At 37.4% G+C, this 25987-nt stretch overlaps 1 protein-coding gene across 2 annotated transcripts in view; it reads left to right on the top strand.

The window, feature by feature from the left end:
* Positions 1–25987, top strand: part of LOC134535535 (zinc finger protein 1) — a 1265084-nt gene that overhangs the window by 536813 nt on the left and 702284 nt on the right. For both annotated transcript variants that reach the window (XM_063374681.1, XM_063374682.1), the window contains exon 4: positions 8098–8168. In XM_063374681.1, the coding sequence (XP_063230751.1) occupies positions 8123–8168 (46 nt within the window). In that variant the 5' untranslated portion in view covers positions 8098–8122. The remainder of the gene's footprint in view (positions 1–8097; positions 8169–25987) is intronic.

The following is a 25987-nucleotide window of genomic DNA, read 5'->3' as shown; positions in this document are numbered from 1 at the left end:
ATTTGTAACAATTTAGCGGCTTCTGCGTATTCTTCAACGTGTAAAGTTTAATATTGTTTAAATGTTATACTTTTGGAGAATATTGATTTAGTTAGCCTTAGCAAGATTAATTTAAAGAAGCAATTTATATTTAAATTTTCGGATAGTTATCTAATTATTTTATATTTTTTTCTCGTTTGACGTTTATTATACTTATGTGATTCGTTTCACGTCGAAATCACAAAGAGCATTTTGTCGTTAAATGAAGCCGTGTCTGAATCCGCTTGAAGCATATATTCGTATGCACTTCTCCGGAAGTGACATCACGAGAACCGTCCGAACTGGAAATTTAGTATATGCAGGTATGCAGCTGCTTTAATCTTATCGCGTGCGTCCAGGTAAAGACACGTCGCCATTTGAAAAGGGACTTTGTAAGTTATATTCTATACCATCTTTAAGTAATTTAAGAACTCCTAAAATCATTTTAACTTGACATTTTACTGCGATTATTGACTGAAAATATGAATATTTAGCCATTCTTATTAGAAAGTTCTAACAAATACATGCCCATATACAGAATGAGTCTGAAATTGACGCAGAAACTTTGGCTGTGGCTCATCACGGAAAATAAGCTAAAAACACCCACACGACTCATGGTATAAAATGATTCCAAAGGTTGGTATACGCCTTTGGAGTTGGGTTGAACAGCTATTTGATTGCAAATATTCGAGAAGGTAATTGAAGGTAAAGGTAGAACGCTGACCGTGTGAATTTCGAAGTTTTACAACCATCGAGAATTTTGTTGCTGTAACAAAATTATTTCATTGAAACAGTTGGGAATGGTACCTTTATTTTCCACATATTTTTGTGACTTTTTTTTCAATTAAATCATTTTACGACAGCGATAAAATTTGCTGTGCTTTTATAACATCGTTTTATTAAACATAAACAAGATGTTCATGGTCCTACCTTTAAAACTTTGTCCATTATTTGCAATAAAAAATGTTCAGCTCCAACTTAGCACTTAAGACCATAAATCGTACAGATATTTTCAACTTATTTCGTCGTGATGAACCTGTATCTGAAGTTCATCGGTTGTATTAAGACTCGTATTGTATATCGTTTGTATCCTATGTAAAAAAAGGTCGAATCTTAAAGTAGGTTAGATACCGTAAATTTGTCTGTCAATAATTGTGTACACAAAATTATTCATTCCAGCAAAATATTTTTGTCGGAATAATTTTTTACTGTTGAAAAAACTCCAATATCTGTTAGGCTGGTTTATTATGTCGATTGTGAAGGCTTCACATTGTACACGACTGAACCGCTCTAGTACACCAAAAGGGCAAGTTAAGTATGCACTGTTAGAAATTACAGTAAATTTATGGACTTTACAACGAAGTTTAACTCAAAACAAAGAAGAGTTCTTCGTGATTTCAAATACTGAATATTTGTTAAAACTACGCCGTATTTCGATTCCGAATTGTATGTTTCTTCTAAACAATGATAAACACACACACTGACAAAATACTAGTGTCCTTACTGCAAACTTAACCATTTTTTTAATGTTTTATTAATACACCAAGAATATACATATGTATCCGTGTTAAAAGTAAATGAACTCAGTGTCCATAAATTTTCGAAGATCCCTGGTTCATATGTAACCAGTGTTCTTCGAAAATTAGAGGTGAAAATTGTTAAGTTAGCCTTTACTGAAGGAAAGTGAAACCATCCAAGAGCAACATAAAAAGCACGCGTGTCCTGGCAGGCAACTTCACTTTATGAGCTTCGGGCATCCTGGTTTCCCGTTGCCGACTCGAGTGTACTCTCAAGTTTGCGGCGCGCCTGATGAAGTACACTCGGTCTTCGACGGCGTCTAAGAGTTTTGGGCGGGAATATATAAATGGATTAGCTCTCCTCCGCAGAACTGTTGTTCTGCGTGATGTAAGACAAATGTTGTTCGTTCATGCATATGCATGATTTCCTTCCTTCTGTGCAGACTAGTTCTCTCTTCGCCCCCCTCCCTCCTTTCACAATTCTTTTCTTCCGGGCTCCCCTTTTGCCAGCCCTCAACTTATATATAATTATTGGAGATTCTGACGCAAGAGCCGAGCCTGCCTGCGTTGATTAATTTCTTCGTCGCTCGTCCGTCGCGCCGCGAGCTAACGTGTGTGCCGCAGACTGCCTCGACGCGCGCAGGCCTGAGTGAGGGAGGTAGGGGGAGCCCTCATTGTTGCGCGTCTCCCCAGGCAGACGGCTGCCGGCGCTCAGGAGCCTCTGGCAAGCTTGTTTGGTTTCCATCAAGGCTCGTCTGCGCCAGTCCGAACCTGCGGGTGGCCCCTGCACCGTAAATAGGACACAAGGGGGACGCACCACAACGCCGAGATACCACAACGCCGAACGTACAATAACGCCAAAAACCATAACGCCGAATGCCAAATTGACTACAACGCCGACAGTTAGAAAACTGCTGTGTACCACAACGCCGAATTACATTAACGCCGAAAAATGTCATTGCAGGACTGCCAGAAAGGTTAGATTAGGTAAGGTTAAGTTAGGTTAGGCTAGGTTAGGCTAGCCTAGGTTAGGTTAGGTTGTGGTATTTCGGCAATAAGATACATTTAAGAAACACACACAAATTCATTCATTTTTCGGCGTTATTGTATTTCGGCGTTGTGGTACACAGCAGTTTTCTAGCTGTCGGCGTTTCGGTCAATTTGGCATTCGGCGTTATGGTATTCGGCGTTATTGTACGTTCGGCGTTGTGGTATTTCGGCGTTGTGGTAACGACCCGGACACAAGTAACCTTGATTTGTGAATTTAAACATTTTTTCCCCCTTGAAAACAACTGTATCACTAGACGTGTATGATTTTGTTTTGACTCGGTGCTTCCAATAGTTAAAGGTATTTGTAAACCGTTCCCTGAATAGCTTTTCAGTATTAACTGCGCCATTAATAAGCATATCAAAACAAAATAATGTCTAATTATTGAATAATAAATATTTTTTTCGTATAAAAAATTATGCTTGAAAGAAACATAAATTAAAATATAAAATAATGCGCCAAATTGAAATACCCGGTATTGTCTCACGAAAAACGTATTCCATATATACAAAAAAATAGCCATGTGTTGTACAAATTTAAAACATAGTTATTGTAGCATTACAAACAAATTCTCGGTTACTGGTTTCCAAAGGGATCTTTTGTAAAAGTACAGATTTTTTTTTTCTTTTGGGTCCTTATCCTAACGTGAATGCCGTCACATGATCGCACGTAAAAATGTCCTGTCTACAATTGCGTTGTCCCAATCAGCTGATTTCTAAAGAATTCGCCAGAGAGCCAAAATAAGTTTTTTCTTATTTTTTTTATTTGTTTATTGTTTTCATGCATTGCAAGCCAGTTCCTGTGCAGCTAAGTTTTACTTGTGGAAGTTGTGGTTCATTCCTTTCTGTTTAAGATAACATTTTTGAAACGGGAACCGTAAACCGCAAATACCACGAGTGTTCTTCTGTTAGTATTGGGACCGAAGTTCAAGTTGACTCACGTATTCTGAGCAGGGAGATCAGGACCATGACGTCAGAGGGTGGCGTGGACCAGTCAGCGCTCAGTATTGCCATTGAAGACGTGTTACTTGGCTGCTTGAAATTTAACCGTGTGTGTTGCGGGTCTCCGTACCTCGAAGGAGCGCAGTGGAAGGGTCGAGAATTTCTGGCACCCGTTTATTCACTTCTTTTATTCTTGTCGGTGTTCGGTACCGCCAAAAAATATATATATACTGTTTGATGGGTCGTTACATTTTCACGTAGTTACTTACGTTTTACGGATAATTCACTATGCTCAAGTCCGCCCTACACGATACGTAGTTTCTGCTGTACCGTCTGTTATACCCGTGGGTACAAACGTAAACATGACAGTTCGTCTAACAGAAAAGAAGAAAGAATTCGTTGCTGCATACACATTATACCTAGAATGCTAACTGAAAACCAGCAAACGCAGTTGCTGACGAACGGAGTAGGAATAAACTTGTAGCTTTCAATTTAACCAAATACTGAAAATTATAAGAAAATAGCAACCTTTTTTCCTTCTAAAAATTTTGTAACTTTGTGAATATATTTTTTTTTATATTTTATCTTCTACACGTCACTTGCAAAAAAATAGCTTTAGAATTAAAAAAATATATATACGGTGCTATTTTAGACTTAACGAGAGTGAATTTTCCCTGTAGGTTAGTTAAAAAATTAGAAGTATAAAACTAAAATAATGCAAGATAGTTTAGGTTTTCTTTAATTTAGTTTATTTATGATATATTCATAACATTACATTAACATGAAAGTAAACGCCCTAATTTGCAGGAACAATTATTATTTGTGCAATTTCACCATAAGATTTCAAAATGCTACCAATTCACATTTTTTTAAACATTTTAATTGAATATCTACTATTTTACTAGATTACTTTGAGATATTGTAACTATAACATAATTTTACCAAGTGAGACAAAGAATTAAGTAGAGTTTACAATAGTAGTAGTTCCCCTTCATAAACTTAAATACTCCTCAGAAAAAAATAAACATTCTCCTATTTTAATTTAGGTTAACAACAGGTGTGCAGTTGCTGTGATGTTTCCATATTATAGGCCTACCTAGTATGAAATTACCAAACCAGTGGATCAAGCTACGTAGGTATTTAAAGTTATTTCAGCAATTAGATAAACAAATTAAAATGATTAATAATTAAAAAAATGTTTCCCTTCGACGAGACTTGAACCACTTCAACAGACACATCTTCACCTCCGGACCCGCGCGCTCTGCCGCCGACTCACTGAACCTCAACCAGCATTTACAAGAGATAAAGAGATAACAAATCATACGAATTACCACTCTAGTAGCCAAATGCCAATTTTCTTAAGTATTTTAAAAGTTGTCATTACTTCTTGCTATGACTTTAAGTTAACCAAATATACCTATTCTAGGTTAGTTTCACTATTTTATAAAGTTTCATTTCCACACAAATACGTTTGGTACGTCCCCTAATGTTCTCGAACCTGGGTATGGGTTTATGTTGTTACACGCGGGTCCGCCATCTTGAATACTTCGACTCATGGGTATAGAAGAAAAAAAGAACACGTTCTCGTAAAGTTTTGGCTAAGACTTCGGGTATGAATACCTTTATACCCAGAGCCAGACTCCAATGGGCCTGGCTGAAATGTTACCTAAAAGAAAGCAGGCGCGTTAACAGAAAACAAAAATTATTTAGGTATGAAAAGTGCTAAGGAAATGAGTGTCGTGTAGGGCTGCCTTAAAGTTATATATTTTGTTTTTATTTTTTGTGTAAAATTTTGCCCACATAATTTCATTAAGGTCATTAGATTTTTATTTTCTGTCTTTATTCCCCTCCCCCCTAAAAAAAACTCAGTAAAGCGTAAAACTTCATTTCTATAGTCCCATTTTCGGGAAATTTATTCATAAAGATCTAAGTAAATATGACAAACATGATGGCTGAATTAAAAGGAAGACCCTCTATTAACTGTCGCTGGTTAATAATGTAAATATCACAAACAAATTCCCTTTATACCTATAATATCATTACTCATTTTAGGGACTAGCCTATTTCGTGTTTGTTGTGCTTGTTTGGGTAACCACTTATTTTTATAGTTTATAACTGGCTCAGGGTCACCAACGTGAAGCAGATGCCGATGAGCTTCAAGTCTACTTTACCAACCGAAGAATTCGCGAAATAATCGTGGGCATCGTGGCTATTGCTAATCGCCGTCCAATCTTCGACAGAGTTTGCTGAACTGTCGACGGCAAGTGAAGGGGTACTCTCGCCTCGAGAGTGTGTGTCACGTGTTTTCCTTGAACTTTTATTTAATCCCCCCCCTCCCCTTCTATATCCGGAAATATGAGTGTTGCACCGCGAGCGAGGCAGTCCCGGTGCCAGGGCGAGACAACCACTTTACAGCAGGGACGTGCAATATCTCTCCGCCTAAGTGGCCTCGTCGCTGTGCATTAGGAACTGTTAGAGCGTGTTTTGTCTGCGACGCTCGTGGGGGTGGGCCACGCAGGGTTGAAGGGGAAGGGGGGAGGAAGGAAGCGACCGGGAGCGCAAGAAGTCCCGCCCGGCGGCGCGCGCGGCGACTCCACCACAGGAAGTAGATCCCACGGGAGAAACGAGAAGCGAAGAATGTATGTATATTTTTTTCTTGCCGTTGCTCCCACGAGCGTTGCAAGACGTACGAGCGGCGCCTCCGAAGGCTGTAACGGGTTCCGAGAGGGCGTCGGGCGCGCATTAATCTCCTTCCCTTCTGTCTAATTGGCGGGGGCGGTTTTCCGAGGTCCGCCCCCGCGCCGGTGCGTTCTGCGGATTCCGCGTGTTTTGTCCCGGAGGACAATCCAATTTCCTTCGCGATCCTCGCCTGGAACCAGCGCCGCGATATTCCTCGACGCCGACCCCCCGAGCCGAACCTTGCCTTATGCCCGCCGCTCGTAACTCAGTGCTGTTTGCGTTTCCCTGCCGCGGCCGGCCCTGCGAGATTTACTGTAATTGGAGGAAGCTACTGCGCCGGAAAAAAAAAACAATTCGGTACTTTTCCAGAAGATTCCTTTGGAAACCAGTTGCCAGGAAATAGTTTGCGATACAAGAAATATATTGTACCTTTCTTCATGTATGAAATACAGACGTTTTTCGAGATAATAGTGAGTGACTTGATGTAAGCTTTTGGACATACGCCAAGAAAACTACAAAAAAACACAAATGACAAAAACACAATTAACAAAAAATTGCTGTTGTCAGGATATGAACACCACACAATACTCCACAACAGGAATATGGTCAACAAACAAAGAAAAATGGACTAACAGAACGAAAAAAACCCTACAAATGATGACAGCAGAAAAATACTTAACCCAAAAAATTCGGCACAACAGTTGAAACGAGACAAAAACACAGCAAAAGTATGAGTATTTATTACAAAAATTTGCCCATAATTTTATAATTTAATTGATGTTCCATTCAAGCATAATATTATTTAACCATGAAAAATGTAGTCGCATATTCAACAATTTGACTTTTTTTCCTTGTATAATGCTTATTATATGCGCAGTTAATACTGCAAAGCTATTCAGGGAAAGGAACGGTTCATAAATAACTTCAACTATTCAAGGTACTGGGTAACAATCCGAAACCAGTATTACTGCGCACACTATATAGTTGTTTTCGTATAACGGTACAAATTAACAAATATCTGAGTTAAAAAATATTTCAGTGTTGTCGCGTCGGAGAGGCCTCCTCACTTCCTGCACCGTGTGGTGGAGGGGGGGGGGGGGGGTTGTCCTGACGGAAGACGGCGTGAAGGGCTGGCGCCCCGTGGCTTTATGGACATGTTACAACCAGAAACACGCCTCAAATAAACGAACATGTTTTCTGCAGTTCCTATGTAATAACTCCACCGAATTCTGACCTCCGGAGTTCTATGTCCAGTTGTAAACATGGCGAACAGGCACGCGGGAAAAAAAGGGTCCGTGTAACTCAGTACACGTGATATAAGTGAAACCTTTTTGACAGTTCAAACCTCGACTCGTAAGTACATGGCATGAAGTAAAACGGCAGAAAGATATAACTAAGAAAACTTTCTAAATGAAAATTAATTAGCAAAATTATTACTCTCTTAAAAATAAGCTCAAACCCCGTTGTGTTGCCCTCTGACCAAGTCTGGGTGGCGTCAGGCGCAGACTGGTCCCTACCACCGCGACCCGCCTATCCCTGCAGCATGGCGGGGTTCAACCTGAGCCGCACGCCGCCACGTGGTGCCCGCTCAAGGGAGCGAGGCCCGACAAGTTCTCTGCACCGTCCGCAACATATTTCTCCGTCCTATTCGCGTCAGAAATGTTTCACAACAATTTTTCACGGAAATCGTTGCATTAAAATTCGGCCCTTGAAATTTTACTTCCATCGCGCCAAAAGAAGTTTCACTTCAAAAAATTATCATACCTTGTGAACTTGCATGCCAAAGTTACTTTATCACGTGTTCATGGCCAAATAAACATTGTTTGAAATGTATACTATAGTATTCACATGATAAAGTTGCCGTGTAAAATGATATGTGTGTTTTGTTTTGCAGGTGAGTTTCTGTGCTTCGCCCCAGCATGTTGGCTGCTCAGTTGTGTAGGAGGAAGGAACTCGGTGAACATAGTAAGTAGTCCTGCCTATGTATTGCATGGGACCTTGTAATGATGGCTTTTAGTGTGTCGTGTACGTTTTTCTGATAGTAATTGTAAGATTTAAAGGGTTAAATTATAAATTATTTTTATAATCTTGGCGTTTGTTCATAGTCTTTTGTGATTGTAGGAAGCGGATTACAATATTCATTTTCCTTCTTTTTTTTTTTTTACAGAATATTAAGCTTTACGAGTAGCATCAGCGGGCCACACATTACATTCGAAAATGTAAAAATTCTGTAGCAATGACTTCGATGACATTTTATTTTTAACAAGATATTCCACGCCAAAATAACTTCATTCCGATACTGAATTATCCTACTGAACATTCTGATGCACATTCGCAGCAACTCGGTAGCAAATATAAATTAAGGAGTTACTACAATAAAAAAAAGTTGGTGCTGCGCTTTTGTTTCATTTGCCAGCTGATCCGGCTAATTCTTAGGGTCAGTTTTTTTTATATATTTTCTTCTGTGCTACGCTAATAACAATTCACACGCTAGAACTGGAGACATTTTTTTTGTTTCCAGGAATGCCCCTTCTCTTCTAGTTGCACGCTTTCCCCCCTGTTCGTGTTGATAGCGGCCACTTAACCCACATTCTCTCGCAGCGGTGTCGGGAAGGGAGGGAGGGAGGGGATAAGGTCACGCACTTGACAGGAGACAAGCGCGGTGGTAAACAACGTCGAGACAAACAGCGAGATCGCCCCTCCTCCCTCGCTCCCATAGTGCGACGCTGACATCACGTCCACGGTTAGAAGACAACCGCCGCGTTTCTAAATAAGAAGAGCGAGAGAGAGGGGGGGGGGGGATTAGGGGAAAAAAAGGAACCACGTGGTGTTCTCTCGCGCGACCACGTGTAATTACACAGCGTGGCGAGGGAGATCCTCGGGTGACGTCATCGACGAGGCAGCTGTGGCCCTGGGTGACACCGAACCCCACTACTCTCCCCCCCCCCCAACCAAACCCTTTTACTTGCTTCTACGTTGGGCTCCGTGTGTTTGTCTTTGAGTTATTAATTACTATGCCAAGAGGTCATGATGTCGCCCTTCCCTCCCCCCCCCCCCCCCCCACCCCGTCATGCGACGGCACTGTCTATTTTCAGAAATGTTCTACAGCAATATCTCTTCGTTAATCACCGTTAAGAGCTGGTAAACATTTAAATGTTTTTTTTTTTTTTTTATGGTTCAAAGTCTGGTGAGTGCAAATCGCCAGGTAATCAAGTTGCATTGGTGTTTCTGAGATTTTTAAGCAATGATAGCCTACGACCAATTTCTTTGAGAACATCATTTTTCTGACTGAGTTTACGTAAGGTAAGTTTTATCATTTTAAATGTAAGGATATTGCGTTAAATTACGAATGCCATTTTATGACAATTTTTTTACGTTTGCTATTAAAACTATTATCTCGCGCATTTATAGGAAGAAAATCTAAAGGAAACGAGTTTTTTTCTACTCGCAAGTGACTTACTGCGAAACACATATTAAAGATTCGATGCTTGGATTCCGATTCATTCTGCTGGCTTAAGAATAACCTTTTTTTTAACCGTTATTGTTTCAATATCTATGCCATTCAGACTTCTCGCCATCGAAATATTAGCATACATCACTTATTTTTACACTAGCCTGTTGGTGATACTGTGCTTTAGGTAAACACGTAATATTTATTCTGGTTAGACTTCGTTAGCAATGAATGTGTATTGAGATGTTAAAAATCACAATTTTGACTTAATTCTTATAAATTGCTCACTTTATAAAATCAACGGTGAATACTGACTTAATTAAAAAAAATAATAATTTAAATAGCGTGCTGTTAAATTAGGTGAATACAGAGTTTTTGACGTGAGAACGTCTAATCAATCGATGAACGCCGGCTGCACGCACGAAAAAGTGTCCCGTTACGCACATTGTCCCGTTACGCTCATTGTACGCTTGCGCCGCATCTATCTCTCTTCCACTCGATTGGAACAACCATCGATTTGACTTTTTCGAGGCACATTAAACTTGAAACACTCCCATTCGTTTCCTACTTTTCCTATCATCGTCCTATCCTTAACACAGTGGTTCCCAACCTTTTTTTGATCAGGGACCACTTTAATTTCATTATTATTAGCAAAGACCACAAGGTTAAAAAATAATCTGTATCAATCTAAAAATAAACTTTAAGCCTAATCGTTCAATGTTAAAAACGTTTTACATAAGCAATCTAAAAAACCAAAATAAACATTAATTAACAGTGTTATGATTGAAAACATATATTTTTAGTACACAATTCAGTTTGCATCAATGGGATTTTTGAGCTTGCATCTTCTGTACAAGATCTTGAATTCTTGGGGTAATATTTTTGCTCAAAGCTACACACATATCATCACTTACTTTCAGTTGATTCCTGAATTTGTTTTTAATGATCAGTAATGCAGAAAATCCTTGTTCGCATAAATAAGTTGTTGAGAAAAGCATAAGATAGCGCAAAGCGATTTCTCGAATTTTAGTATATGAAATTGCTTTCTTACACCAAAACGTCTCCAAAGAATCAGATTCAAAAGCGTCCTTACAGTTCCTGTTATTTTGTAATTCAATAAGTTCTTCTTGGATTTCTTCTGTAACTTCTCTAGAGTTAGTGCCAAAAGGGTTGTGTATCAGTTTTTGGTCCACATTAGCTTCTGTATTGTTATATTCTGGGAAGTAACGATTGAATTCATCAACCAACATTTGCAAATGACATTTGCTGTTTTTTTTTATGCTTTCCCTAAACATGACATACTTTTTGTCGTCAAGGAGTGCCGTCAATGTTGCAAACGCACTATAATTGTCCTCGCCAACTTGACTAATCCATAACTTAAGATTGCAAATAAAAGCACGAAGTTTATCTTCAAAATTTAAAATATTTGCAACGCCTTCTAATTGTCTGTTTCCTGAACCTTGCATTTGCAAATTCAACTTATTTAAGTGTGTAAAAATATCCACAAGATATGCCAAATACATATGGGATGTTAAATCAGAAAACTGTACTAGTAAGTCTTCCATTTTTTTCTCACCTAGAAACAACTCAATCTCTCCTCTCAGCTCGTATAATCTTTCCAGCATATTGCCTTTCGACAACCAACGAACCTCTGTGTGAAAGAGGTTCTCATGGTTGTGGTCCATTCAGTGCACAGTTTTTTAAAACGGCGTGAATTTAAGGCACTGATTTTAATGACATTTACTACTTTTATGGTCAATTTCATTGTATCATTAAGCCATTTAGGAAGAGTCTTGGAAGATAACGCCTGGCGATGAAGGATACAATGCGATGTTAATGTTGACGGATTCCTCTGTTTGATTAACGTTGCTAGACCGGAATGTGATCCTGACATCGCAGGAGCACCATCCGTACAGAAACAGACTAGCTTTTCCCACATAATGCCATATTTCTGGAAATATCCAGTTATTATATTCATGATGTCGATACCTCTTGATGTCATTTCCAGTTCCTGAGAAAACAACAGTTCTTCTTTGATTATGTTGTCGTCGTCTAAAAAGCGGACAAAAACAAGTAGGTAACTGAGCACAATTAGAAATGTCAGTGGATTCATCGCACTGCAAAGCGAAGAATGGCGACATTTTAATTCTTGAAACAAGTTGCTCCTCGATATCATTTGACATGAGTTCAATTATAGCTTTCACCGTGTTGTTCGACAAAGGTATATCTTTTTTTTTTTTTTTTTGCTTCTAACCCTAAAACTTCTTCGACGTCTTTGATCAAACAAGGTTTTTCAAGAGTTTCTCCTATTGTGTGAGGCTTTCTTGATTGTGCTATTAATTTCGATATCTCAAACGATGCTACTAATGGTTTTTTCAGATGATGCATATCTTGTACCACTAGGCCCGAGTTTCATTTTTTTTTTAATTCTCCAATTTTCCTTGAAAGAACTCTGGGGGTCGGCCAGAAAAATTTGGATGAATCGTTTCTAGGTGACGTTTTAATTTCGCTGGCTTCAAGGCTTCGTTCGTGAGAACAGTTGCGCATATAACACATTGTGGTTTTATTTCTCCATTACTTTCTATCGAAGTAAATCCAAATTTAATGTAACTATTATCATATTTTCTCTTAGGTGGCATTTTCTGAAAACAAAACCAAAATGCAATAGAATGTACACTGTTATGCTTATATTATGTTTTATGCCAAGTAAAAGAATAAAAAATAATATAGTTAAATTTTCTCATAATTCATAAAATAAATAATTATAAACTGGCTTCCAAATAAATTCTAACCTCACTATCATATTTTTTACAAACTTAAATCTTTACTACACAATTTAAAAAATAATGTTGTCTAATCGTTAAAAACAAGGGTCTTGATAGGTACCTTAAATTTCCCTTAACCCTCTTGGTGCCAGGCTCAAATTGTCTAATTCTATGACGGTTATACTAAAAGTGCCAAGTCATTTTTAAATGAATTACATATCTGGAGTTAAATATTAATAACTTTTTTACCTTTAATAACTTTTTACCTTTAATTACTATTTTACCTTTAATAACTTTTTTACCTTTAAGTATGGAAGTATAAATTTTTTACAACTTATAAATAAATTATTCTTTGTCATTTTTTAAGATTAGTAAATAAAAACATATAATGCATTTTTTATTTGTTTTATTTTAAAATTCTCGTGAAAAAGTTATATTGTTTTTAATGGATTGGCGTGCGAATAGGGCATGGTTATCAAAGTAATATTCGTGGCACTAAAAATTTCGTGAGAAAATATAATCACTACAACTATTAGAAAAATGATTTTAAACGCACAATAAACAACAATAAAGAATAACTGGCAATTTATAATATCCAAAAAACTGCTTATTATTTTTTGATAAAGCAACTTAATAATTTGTTTGCCAGAAATACATAATTTTTGTAAATATTTGCAAAATAAATTTTTATAAGCAGGAACACATACTTATGTAGAAAATAATTAACATTTATAATTTACAAAAGAATCAAAAGATATTTAAAAAACAAAAGTTGAATTTCTCACAACGGAAAGTTAAATTCAAAACAAAGAAATGCGCAGAAACGCAGTACCAATCTGTTTCACATGCTGTTCAAAAACAGCATGAGAACCCTGCTCTCTATCAGGAAAGGAAGACAGAAGCGTGACAGTTCTGCTCTCTATTTTGAGAAAAAGCAACTCAATAGTAGGGAGGCCAGTGTTCTTTTACTATCTTAATTTTTTATTTCATATCGCTTTATTTAATATATAATTAGGTTTTCAACTAACTGTACCTAAATGTTGTGAACATTTTTAATACACAAACACAAGAATCCTACGTAAACTAACGTCCACATTCTGTTTTGTAATTGCATGTTTTTATTAAAAACATTTTAACAGAGAAAAATGCGTAGCCTACCTACCCTGTTCATATTTTATCAAAATATCCATAAGAATATCGAGGAGTTACAGATGTTGACCCACTAAATAGCTAAACAGAATCACTAGCACAACACTTCTGAGCAAAACAAAAGAAAATGTACTGTTGACTGACCGGCTTGCGCCATAATGTTTAGTCAGTTGCTTGCCCTTCCCCCGGTCGCCTGCGCGCCGCGCTCGCTTTTGTTCACCGACGCGCGTTCATTCAAAGTTTGAAATCTTTCACGGACCATATTTTAGCTCTCGCGGACCACTGATGGTCCGCGGACCACTGGTTGGGAACCACTGCCTTAACAGAATAACACAGATTGGAAGAAGTTAAATAGCAAACATGCATAAAAGTTATAGTTAAAACAATCTCTTTGTTAAAGTAATAAACATATTTGAATTAATGGTAGCAAATAAAAGTAAATTTATCAATTAAATTGTAGATTTCATTTCACTCCTTTTTATCCATACAAAATAGCGATAATGCAATAAAAATGATTCAATTTTATTCATAAAAGTATGCAATGATTTCATCAATATTTTGTTATGACGTTGTCACGTTAAACTATGGTCCGTAAACCGACTTTACAGACAACCAATTTTTTTTCTTTAGCTTTCAAACCTTGTTACTGACCCTAATCACCTTCATGTGTGTTTGCCTTGTGAGGACTTTGCATATTGAATTATGAAAGGTGGGTTTTATAAATGAATTTATTTCTGAAATCAACATCTTAGGTTTCTTCTGAAATGTACCTTTCTGAACAGAAAATTTTGTGTGTTTAATAAAAATTTAGGCTAGGCCTTACAATTCCTGCCACATTCCAGACCCAACGGCTGTTTTTGCGTGAAGTTTTGTGTTGTTCTCAGTTTAATTTCGTTGATTATTCTTTGCTTGTATTTGTATTATGTTTTACTTATGTTGTATTCTAATTTTTATTTTTTCCGTCTAATTCGTTTTTTCAGCTATAATCTTTATTTGTTAAGTCGTTATTTCCCTTGTTCCTTTGATATTTATCTTCCAGTTCCATGTCAATAATTGTTAATGATCCCGGTGTTTGTTTGTTTATATTGGTTTATGCTATTTTTCACTGTGGATGTTTAAATGAGGATTCCTATTGTTTCCTAGGTCTCTTGTCGTTTTTGTTTAGTCCAGTTTCATTATTATTCGCCTATTGGTTTTTTTTTTTTTTTTGCGAACTCATGGTAGTGAAAAAATGTATGGTTAAATATGAACAGTTTTTAGTTTAGTTTACATAAATTTTAATTTTTTTTTGTATATTATAAGTTTTGTTTTTGTTTATTATTTACTTTTTCTCTTTATGAAATCAAACCATTTAAAAGCAAAATTATAAAAAAAATTAATAAAATTTCTTTTCTGTAGTTTAAATGTGAGCTATTTTCTTATGTTAGTAATTTTTTATGTCATCACTTCTTTGTTTTTTGAATTTAATGTTTATTTTTATTTGTAAAAAATAATATGTACGTATGTATTTTTTAAATCCGTGGTAAAATTCGAGGCAAGGCGGTGTACACGCTTTAAATTCGGCACATGTAAAAAAAAGACGAACAAATAAATGAAATGGGGAATGAATTCAGTGAAACTCATGAGTAGTAGTTGCTGTCGCCCTGATCCTTCCTGGACTCGCGGTGGCGGAGCACGGCAGACGTGTGTGGTCCATGGCGTGTGGTGGCGAGAGGAAGAGAAGCAGAGGCAGGGTGCGTGCTCCAGGGGGGAAGGGAGGAGGGGGTGAGTGCAAACAGGTGCGTCGCCGAGGCATGTCGCACCCCGTGCCACCTGCAGCGCCTGGCGACGCTCAGCGCACCGTAATTAATTCTTAATTAAAATTTTACCTACCCTCGTCCCTCCTCCCCTCCGGAGACCTCTGGGGGTAATGGCGTGGATTGGGGGGGGATTCGCCGCCCGCAGCGAAGACGCAGCCGTGCTACAACACTTACGTAACGAGTTAGCTCAAGAGCAGAGGCTCTGTTATCTCTCTCTCTCTCCCGTGCTGGCTGCGCCGTGCAACAAACATCCTAATTTCACGACCCGTGTCTCTCCAGTTCCTGCGGTGCTGTATTATTATGATGTATATGTTTTATGAACTCGCTCCGGTACTCACTGCTTCTCCCCCCCCCCCCCCCCCCCGGTGCTGCTCCAAACTACTCCACAAACGTACCCCTTTCTCCCCTCTTCGTTTGCTTCCAGACGTCTCCTCAGTTCCGGCAACACAAGAAGTCCTACCTCCCTCCCTCCCTCCCTCCCCTACAACTGCTCTACCCGCGTAGCGTGTACTGTCTCCTCCCTCCAACACTGGGGCATCGTGGCTTGCTATGTTTCGATCTAACGGCGACCTCATGAGCATCTAATCTTTTTTTTTCCATGAAGTTCTTACTGTTGAAGGTTTTTTTTTTTACGTGACAAAGTGTAATAAATCTATGAACGCCGGCTGCACACACGTAAAAGTATCCCGTTACGCACATTGTTATGTTACGCTGTGTCCCGTTACGCTCATTGTACGCTTGCGCCGCATCTGTCTCTCTTCCACTCGACTGTTTATAAAGTGAAGTGAAAAGTTAATGTGGTTTTCATCGCTTATTACAACAACAATTTCGGCAATAAAGGTTAATTATTTTTGCATTTTAAAAATCTGATTACTAGTATAATTTCAAGTATATTATTATTTTAATATTAAAATAAAAATGATTCAATTTTATTCATAAAAGTATGCAATCATTTCATCAATGTTTTGTTATGACGTTGTCACGTTAAACTATCGTCCGTAAACCGACTTTCCAGACAAAAAAAACATTTTAATTTGACAATCATGTGACTTTTTGCGCAACCGACTATCGCATGATTTAAAGTTTTTGATGCTTTCGGCCAGTCTACAAACATCGCGTGGTGCCTGCTGAAAAATAAATGTAAAAAATAAGTGGTGGAATTAAATTTATCTATCGGAATATGTTTCTATAAATCGATATGCTCAAACTTACGAACGTTTACCGGATGGACCAACACAGGAGTGATTTAGTGGTTGAAATGAAATCAGAACCTATCACAAACAGGGTAGTCTTTGGTGGAGTCCCATTTGGATCTTCAAAACTCGTATAATTACAACGGAAATTGAAATAATGTTAATGCGTAATTTGTTATTTTTAGTATAATATGATTATTTAAGCACATGTATAGGCCTATTTTTATAAAATGGATTTGATACAAGTGTATTCATAAAAATACAGTGAAATAGTTTGAAAATAATTTAAAATGTGCTAGGAATAGTTAAGCGATTTTTTTTAATTTAAGAACTTTAATTTTAAGCTATAGGGTTTAAGAATGGCCATAATCTCATTAGGTAAAAAAATAACGTATATCTCTAAATAGTAACTTGTACGTTGTGTATAATAAATTAACTTATTACGTATGCTGTTTAGAAGTGAACGATGTAAATAAAGAAAAGCACTAATAGGACATTGGAAATGGATATAAGTGGATTGCAATAAAAATTTATAAGGTCAGATCCAAATTGACACGTACACATGAGAATAAAAATAATATAATAGGTTATCGAGTATGGTCCAACACTGAAAACGTTTTTAAATGATCAGGCAAATAATTAAATCCGAATGGTAAAAAATGCATAAAAATGCAAAGAGAAATTGAAGGGACCTAGCACGATCGTCAGGTTGTATGCTCTTGGAAAATTATGTAAGCCACTTACATCACTGCATGGTTGTAAAAATCGTGTTTTATGTAGTGTGTCTAAAATTGTCTTTGTAAAACAAAAATCTGTACAAAATCTTATTTTATTCATAGTACTGTCTGTTTTTTCTCATTCTTAACTTTGATAACGTAAGAAGGTGTTGAAATGCACTTAACCATGGAAATGATTGTACTATCCATATCCTGTATGTCACGTCACGAAAACAAATTGGCCTTTATCACCTGCCGAATAATAAAAATAGTAATGTAGCCAGTACAGGTGGTAAAAGTTATGTATGTTGTCATAACTGAATCTTTACCTTAACCTTCTTAGTGACCATATTGATAAAATATCTTTAACCGTAGCTACCTGTGAGGCGATGTTAATGTTTTTTTTTGACCATCAAAAGGCAATAAGGTCGACATTTGCACGGGTTTCAAGTGTTCATTCGTCTCTATGAGCAAAGCGATAAGCGGGCTTGCATGCTTGCACCTGTTAGGAGGTTTGCTCCTGTTAGGAGGGTTGCTCCTGTTAGGAGACTGGCACCTGTTAGACTTCCAGGATTGTTAATAAAACTTTACAATTTGAAAGTGTGTAAAAAAGGTTAATATGCTCGTCTTGGGTGTTTCACATAATAAGTTGAATGGTTTTAAGTGTGAAAATGCTTTTTTTCCTTCAGCAATGTGAAGGGTTTCACTAATGTTTAAGCGAACGCAAAATATGTCTTGAAAGGAGAAATAACGCGCAGTACGATTTTTTAAAATTGTTTTCGTGTGAAAACAAGATTGCTAATACTTTCATTTGTGCTCTGTAAACATGTGTATTTGTAACGTCATATACACTGAAAACGATTTTAAAAAAGTTATTCAAAACGACTGAAGTAAATCTTGATTTAAAAGTAAGAAAATTCAGTTAGTGTTTTTTTTTCAACCTACGATTTTTTTATTAGACCGAAAGTGTTAAAAATATACCTGATGGATTTTAGTGATCATTCTAAAATCACAAATTAAATAATGTTAATTCCCGAGAATCCTAAACTAAAATATTAAAATTATATTATTGTTAAGAGAAAATCTACCAAATAAAATAATTGTTTTAGTTTTAATTTAAAAACTTTTTTTACCGTATTCAATAGAATTGTTGATATCCAAATACCTGTTATTCGTTAAATCATTTTTCGGGACTTGTATATTTTTAGAGTATAAAATGTAACTACTTTGTTAATTTTCAGCTTCAACATATTTCTTTCGCAGGGTGGGCCCAATATTTTCTGAAATGATTAAAATAAAAATCTAACAGTTTAAAACATGAAATGCAATTATTTTTCTTTATGCATTGACTTACAATTTTACTTTATTCAGTTAGAGGTTTTTATACAGTTCTTCGCATTCACCTAAACATTATTTGTTAAAATATTTGGCATATTCGTTACGTGGTGACAAGCATATCTCACAATTTTTGTAAATATGTAAAAAAACCTTTCTTATATTTTTAGAAGTCTATCAATAAAGTAAAACGTTAGAAAGGATTATGTACTGTGAATTAGAATTTACGTTGTTTTAAACTATATCTTTAAAGGTTCTGACATTATAAGTCACGTCAAAACAAGTGATTAAAATACTTTTTTTAATTGGGTGTGGTATATACGGATCAGGTATGTTGTTTAGACTGGTAAGATGTAGATGTTTCATTAAAATAATAAATTTAGTTTTCAAGTAGTTGGAGTTGATGAAAATAATATGATATTTTTCGGGATTAATTTAAACCCCGCGAGAGAAATCTGTACCCACGACATACATATATCGATATATAGTTATATAAATTGAATGTTGAACATTTTGACAATGTTTCAGTGCAAAATGGAATACATTCGACCAATAAAAACTAAAATTTATTATTTTATTTTCTTTTAAATTGTTTCCTGTTGGGCGTACTGATTATTTGCCCTGACGTGCATAGATTGCAAGCTGTGTGTCCTTTAACCTTATGAGGATATTTATGTCCTTTAAATCACAGGAAACTGTCCGTCGTTCTCATTGTCAATTTGTGAGCTATAGCATTGTTTCGTTACCTCATATACATTATATGATCCTAGTTTCTCTGATCCCAAACCCTTATCCTTGTTGGTTCTGATCCTCAATTTTTTTTAGATTTGGTTTCTCTTCCTCCATCACTCTCTCTTTTTTTCTTCCATTCCTCTCGTTTCTTCACAAAAGGTTTGATAGTATTTTTTTTTTCATGTCATAGCTTTTGTTTTGGGGAAAAGTATACACATGTTTCATCAAGGATACCAATATTTTTATCTAGCATTTTGTTGCAAATTGTGTATTTTAAAATTAATCTACACGCTATCGGATTTCTTGTGTAAAGAGTATGGCAAGTATTTTAAATCTAACGCTTTATTGTTTGATTAACTGCGTCACGTTCAGGCTCTCAATCTTATTTTTATAGTCACGATTTAAAAAATTATGAAATTGAAATGAATAAGAATATAGTTTAAGCTGTGGGTAGGTCCGACCCGCAAGCCTGAACGGTCGGTACACTCGCAGCTAGTGGCGGATACTCGCGCCGATCCACGGGTGTGCCATTTGCGCGCTGCACGGAGTGTACCCGCGGGACGCCAGGCGCCGGAGGCCCTGCGGCGCTGTAATTCAAGGTGGCGAGCATAGAAAGGTTTCCGGTCCTTTGCGGGTAATTTAATTATAATTAGAGGAACTGCGCTTTGAAATTGAGCCTGATGAGAGTAAATAAATCAGGTGGCGAAGGAGGAGGCGTCCCACCTGCGCGCGGATAATAAAGGGAATCAAGAATGAAGCTGCTCGCAAGTTAAATAAAGACGGACGGAGTCTGGGAGGTGCCTGGGTTACAAAGGGAGAGAAGGGGGGCGTGCGGTTCGCAGGCAGGCGCGTTTATACACCGCTCGAGGGAGGGGGGGGGGGGGGGGCTCGTCGTAGGGACGACCCAATTAGCTTCGCCGCGCGGGTCCTTGGGAAAATGTTTTAAATTTTCGCTGGCCAGTGGGTCCCCGTGCTAGGTTTCCCCTTGGGTAAACCCTACTACCCTCCTCTTTCTGTCGGCTTCAACCAGCTCGTTTATTTTCCAAAGTTTATTTTCGCCGCTCTTGGAAGTAAAAAAAACGAAGGAAAAAAAACTGTTCTTCTACATTTACGTCCTGCTTCCTTTAAACCAAAGGCGTAGATCTTTACCGAGGGATACGGGATATTGGGTTAGTTGTAAAGAGTGTGTTCTGGCTCACGCGTAGAAATGTTGGTAACTGGAAAGAAATTGGAGCAATTAATTTTAATCCTGACGTAATAAAATAGATTTCATTGGCTAGCTTAGTGTTATTCCCTCCTGTCTTCTCTTATTTCGCCGTTTTAAATATAACAAAATACACGATGTTATTACTCCTCTTGAATATAGGTGGAACATCATGTAGATTTTACTGTAATAACCTACCGATATGTAGTACACAACTCACGGGATATGATAATCGGCTTACTGAATTTTACCCTAGAACAATATTGTTTGCAATAGGTTTGGAAATATTAGCTCAATTATTTATATACAGTTTTATTTATTAGTTATATATAGTATATTTAAAGTATTAAGATATAACAATTTGCTCTCCCCACTGAAACTCGGCTCGACAGTGGCTCTCCCTAGCTTATGGTCTCTCACCTCGCCCCTGTGTCCCAACACACTGCCTCGCACCACTCACTCGTCCGCCGCACACAACACAGTCCCGATGCACCAGTCTCCGCACGCGAGGCCCGTCGCCCTACTAGCCCTCTTCACTTCGCTGTCTCTGAGGCTGGCGTCGCCGTTTTTATACTCCTCGGCTCCTTTCTGGAATGGTCTCGCACCTCTTTGAAGTGTCGCGTCATTGGGGTAGACTTGACACCTGAAGCTCCCCGAACAGTGGCGTCCCAGTTACGCAGGCGGGGCTCTGGTAAGGTGCCGTAACCTTCAGAGCCACATATAGAGTTCATTGAGAAATTGCTTGAGGAAAAGGTGACTGGAGGTAGGCGCCGTTGTTAATAGGATTAGCCGTGTAGCGCTAATGGACCGCGCCCCACGCGCGGGCTAGCGGGCGAGCTGACTTGCGAGCTTGCCTGCCTCGTGGTCTCGCCTCTAGTACACTCGTAAATATACTATCGAACCTGATGGTTATTATTTAATTAATACCTTCATAGACAATGCACCATTTTTTTTATTTTTATGATATGCCATTCGCCATGCTGAGGTTTACAAAGAATATTGCGTCGGCCTTATCAAAATGTAGGCGCATGCATAACTCTAAACGTCTGCGCTCGGCTCGTTGTCTGCTTCCCGCTGAGCGTTACGTCATCACTGCTCCGTGATCGCGTCAGGGCGTGATGCCCTGATGCCCGCTTCTGTTACTTTGCAGGGTTGCAGTTCCGGGCGAATTGTCCTTAGAAAATATCTGTGCGTTTTGGCATTTATTCCACACATTAAATTAATGCCTTGCAATTTCCGAACAAACTGTAAATATGCAAACTGGCATAAATAAGCATCAAGTAAGATATGTGTTTTATCATTTACTCTAAATTAAAAAAAATATACTAACAAAATCTAGTTATATAATTGCGTTGTTGTGGTTGTATATCTTTGACTTCTGGATTCAAGCGTCTACTATATACTAAATATAAATATGTTTATTCGTCACAACAAACTATTTGTCCACGTATTATCCCTGCCAAAATGTTTTGAGGTAATACCAAACTCATATTTGAGTCACAACAAAATTATTTTCTATGATTAACATTTTTTTTTAAATTTAGTGTAAAACAGTTCTATGACTACATTTTTGCCATCCTAACATATAATTTAGCTGCGAAATATTTCGAAATTACTGAAACCTATGGTGGTTCGAAATTTTCCAGTGAGCTCGGATTTGTCGCGTGGCAGATGATATTCCTACCCCACTGAGTTGCTGATGGTTCGAGACTCGTTCGTTTAAAACATTTTTATGGACACACCCCATTGATGGTCTTCACTGAATTTCGTCTGTGCCGTAATACTTTTTCCGACTTATTCCTTCCACGGTATTCTCTGTGCTGTCTATGTATTTAACATTTGACATTGGCTGATTTTAGCTTGTTTTCCTGTTTGTTTGTGCGTTCATCTTTCTTATCCATTCTTGTGGTTTCTCTGTGACATACAGTGAAAAACAGCAATGGAGTATTTCCATAAATATGTTTTCAATCACACTTCCCTATTGCGAGAATTATTAATAGAACATCAAAGTCGTGATTGTACTATATGTGTATAAATATATATAATACAAAAGACAGTTGTTTTTGTCAAGAGGAAAAAAAAGAAGCTTTTTAATATTCATACTGTCTAGCTTAAACGGATATATTTGTTTTAATTCAGTAATTTAGTATGTGTGCGAAGGACTTCAGTGGTGGGGCTGGAAGATTAGGCAGAAACCCTCCCCTATCCTCACGCGACACCCCTCTTCGCTAATTTCTTAGGAAATTTTACGTTAATCGCATACAATTTTTTTTAACTAAAGAATTTGTTGTAATAATGTTTTTTTTATATTTTTACCTTGTCAATAATTTTATTTGCTGTAGTTTACATACCGGCAAAACACATAAAAACCATTTTCGATAAATATCTCTCTTTCCTGGGGACATGTGACATCTTAGATCTCGGTATACGGCATTCGGTCGGAGTAATTTCGTAAATGGAACGGAAGTCCCATGGAACGGAAATGTGTAACCCCGGTGCTGCCATCTGCGGTGGATGGTGCGAACCAAAGTTAACAAAGCAAAAAAAAACTTTATATTATTAACTGTTTAATGAATTTTAACAAGATGGGCAGCAGTATTCAAATAAAATTCCTTTTCGAAAATCAGGTGCAAAATGAGAATTCAGTATTTATTCAATTTTTTTTTTTTTTTTTTTTTTTTGCAGTTTCATTACATAGTTTAAAATGTTCGGTCTGCTAATGGAATGGGTCGATAGTCGACGTGGCTGCTCCGACAACGAACTTCAAATGGCGGGTGCAGTAACTACGTGTGATTCGCGTCCATAAATGCAGTTGAAAACACAATTTGCGTTCATTTATCACGCACGGGATCGTTTTTAAAGATTTCAAAGTGAAATTTGGGGTCGCGAGTTTCGTTTCGCGAGTGTATTTGCAACGCGAGAACACGCGAACTTGCTCGTTGCCGTGAGGTTACAGATGTTTACGGGTCTCCGGCGAGTACCGAGAGACTCGCTCGCGCGTGTGTGTTGTTGTATAAACTGACGTAGTGCCGGGCTAGCGGCGGTGCGGAGGCAGACCGGGGGTGTCTCGGCCGCCCCTGCGCGCCGCGACGCCGCAGCGCCGGGCGAAGAGGGCGCCGCCCAGCGGGAGGCTGCGGAACTAAGTGCTGGACCGGCCGCCGCGAACAGATGTCGCCACGGGGAGGCTGCCAGCCCAGGCCTCGTGGCCCGCTGCAGTCAGACTCCTCTCGCACTTGCTGGCCGCTAAATCGATCCACGGAGACAATCAATACGCGGTCACTGTACATCAAATTATAACATTAAGCATTTTATATTACTTTTTACGTGATAGCGTCTTGTAAATCGATGGACTGCACGCACGAAAAATCATGACTCATTGTCACGTTCCACCTGAGCCGAGCGTGCAAGAAGCGGCCAACCACCGTGCGAGAAAAATCTTCTATAATATCAAACAGGTTAAAAAAAGCAGCAATTAAAAAAAATCTATTTTTTGGTCTAATTTCGTCATTTAAAATTAACAATTTATTGAAATTGATTTGATTTCAGTTTATTTCTATAACTAATATTTCGTGATTATATTTAAACAAATTATTTAAATTAAATTTGCAAAAACTGTAAATAATCCTATTTGAAAAATAAAAAGTATGCAATTTTTCATCAATGTTTTCTTATGACGTTATCCCTAAAATTATCGTCCGTAAACCGACTTTATAAACAAACCCCCCCCCTTTTTTTTAAAAAAAACTTATAGAAACTTTTGTATTTCTATAATTGTCAAATCTACTTATTAAAACTCCAACATCGACTGACAGACAACGCACCGCTTAAACAGTTGGGTTTAGAAGCATTAAGTTTGGGTATAAGAGTTCCTTATATAACTTAAGTAAGTAGGTACTAAGAAAGTATTTCTGAAAATGAATCCGCTAAGGGGGTTAAATAGGGGATGCAAGTTTGTATGGAAATTTTTGTCATCTTCGAAGTTGGAAATATGGAAATTGGTGATTAGGCTTCTGTTTATAAATAAAAGTTAGTTTCATCAGCGTTTTTTTTTTTTTTTTTGTAGTTCATAAAAAAAATGCTGATCAAATACACGGCTATATTGTTCTAACTTTTAAATATGATTCATAAGAATTTATAACTTGTTGCTTAGATGCTTTATCTTGGGGAAACGAATATGTCGAAATGGCGTGGTGATAGTGACTGTCTTGCTTCTCCGTCAAATGAACACCTTTTCAAAGTTATTGGCAATTTTTCTTACATATCTCCTTACTTAGTAATTATATATCATATTTGCTTGCGAAAAAAAATTAACGCTACCTTGAGTCCACAGACTTGTAGCCATGCGTTGGTTACACAAATTGACGATATTTTAAGTATAGGCTACCAAATAGATTTGCATTACGATATTTACCACTAAAAATAATTTAAACTGAATCAGGTAGCTGAAAATCGTGACTTGGGCAGGGAAGTTTCTGACCTATTCAAAAGGTTTAAAAACTATTTAAGATTAATTATTATTGTGTTTTTTAATATATAATACTAGCGACACGCCCCGACCTCGCACAGATTAATGCGCCGTCATTTACATTTAATAAGTAAGTACTTATAACTTTCAAAAGATATAAAGTATGTTTTATGGGTCGCAGATTATATGGTGAAAAAGTACATTTTGATCTTAATTAAATGTCTAAGGTAAATATATTTAATTGTATAAGGATTAATGCCATGTCAGTCAAAGTAACTTCACAAATACCTTTTTTTTTTTTAACTAAATTTGAAAATAAAAAGGTTTTGTGGGTAATTCTTATAAGATAGACATATTCTATAGCAGACATTTATGTAGGCTTTTTTAAGACTAAAATTCTGTAGAACGTTAATTGGATGTATCAGTCATGTATAAGACAGCGTAAGCCTTGTGAGCGCCCTTAAAGCGTCAGTTTACGATTTGATTACAAAACACCGAGATTTCTTTACTATCATTAAATTTAATATGAATGTATTATACATAGAAACCTTTCGGAACAAATTCTCTAAATGATGGTGAAAATCACATAAAAATCCATTGCGTAGTTTAGAGAAGTAAGCGAACAGACAGACGCGGATAGCGACTTCTTTTTATACTATTTAGAACTCTTCCATATTTGAAATGAACGTGATGCTCCTAGATTTCAGGTAGAACCATCTAAACACGCCTGAAGTCTAACACCGGAATTACAATAGTCCGTTTTTCATCCTTCCGTCATCCGTTCATCTGTCAATTGCCGAACAATGTATAACACCCAGTTCTTCCGTCATAATGTTTACCATTTCAATACTGCCAACTGTAGAAAAATTAAGTTTTAGAGAAAATTTATCTTGCGTAGTTATATTTGGTTTGGAAATTATGCATTTAAAACTCATTAAACTCAATTTTTCAGTCTAGATTTATTTGAACAGTTCA

The sequence above is a fragment of the Bacillus rossius genome, chromosome 8, assembly GCF_032445375.1.
Source record: "Bacillus rossius redtenbacheri isolate Brsri chromosome 8, Brsri_v3, whole genome shotgun sequence".
NCBI classification, from domain to species: Eukaryota; Metazoa; Arthropoda; class Insecta; order Phasmatodea; family Bacillidae; genus Bacillus; species Bacillus rossius.
This window is presented reverse-complemented; position numbering and strand designations above follow the sequence as displayed.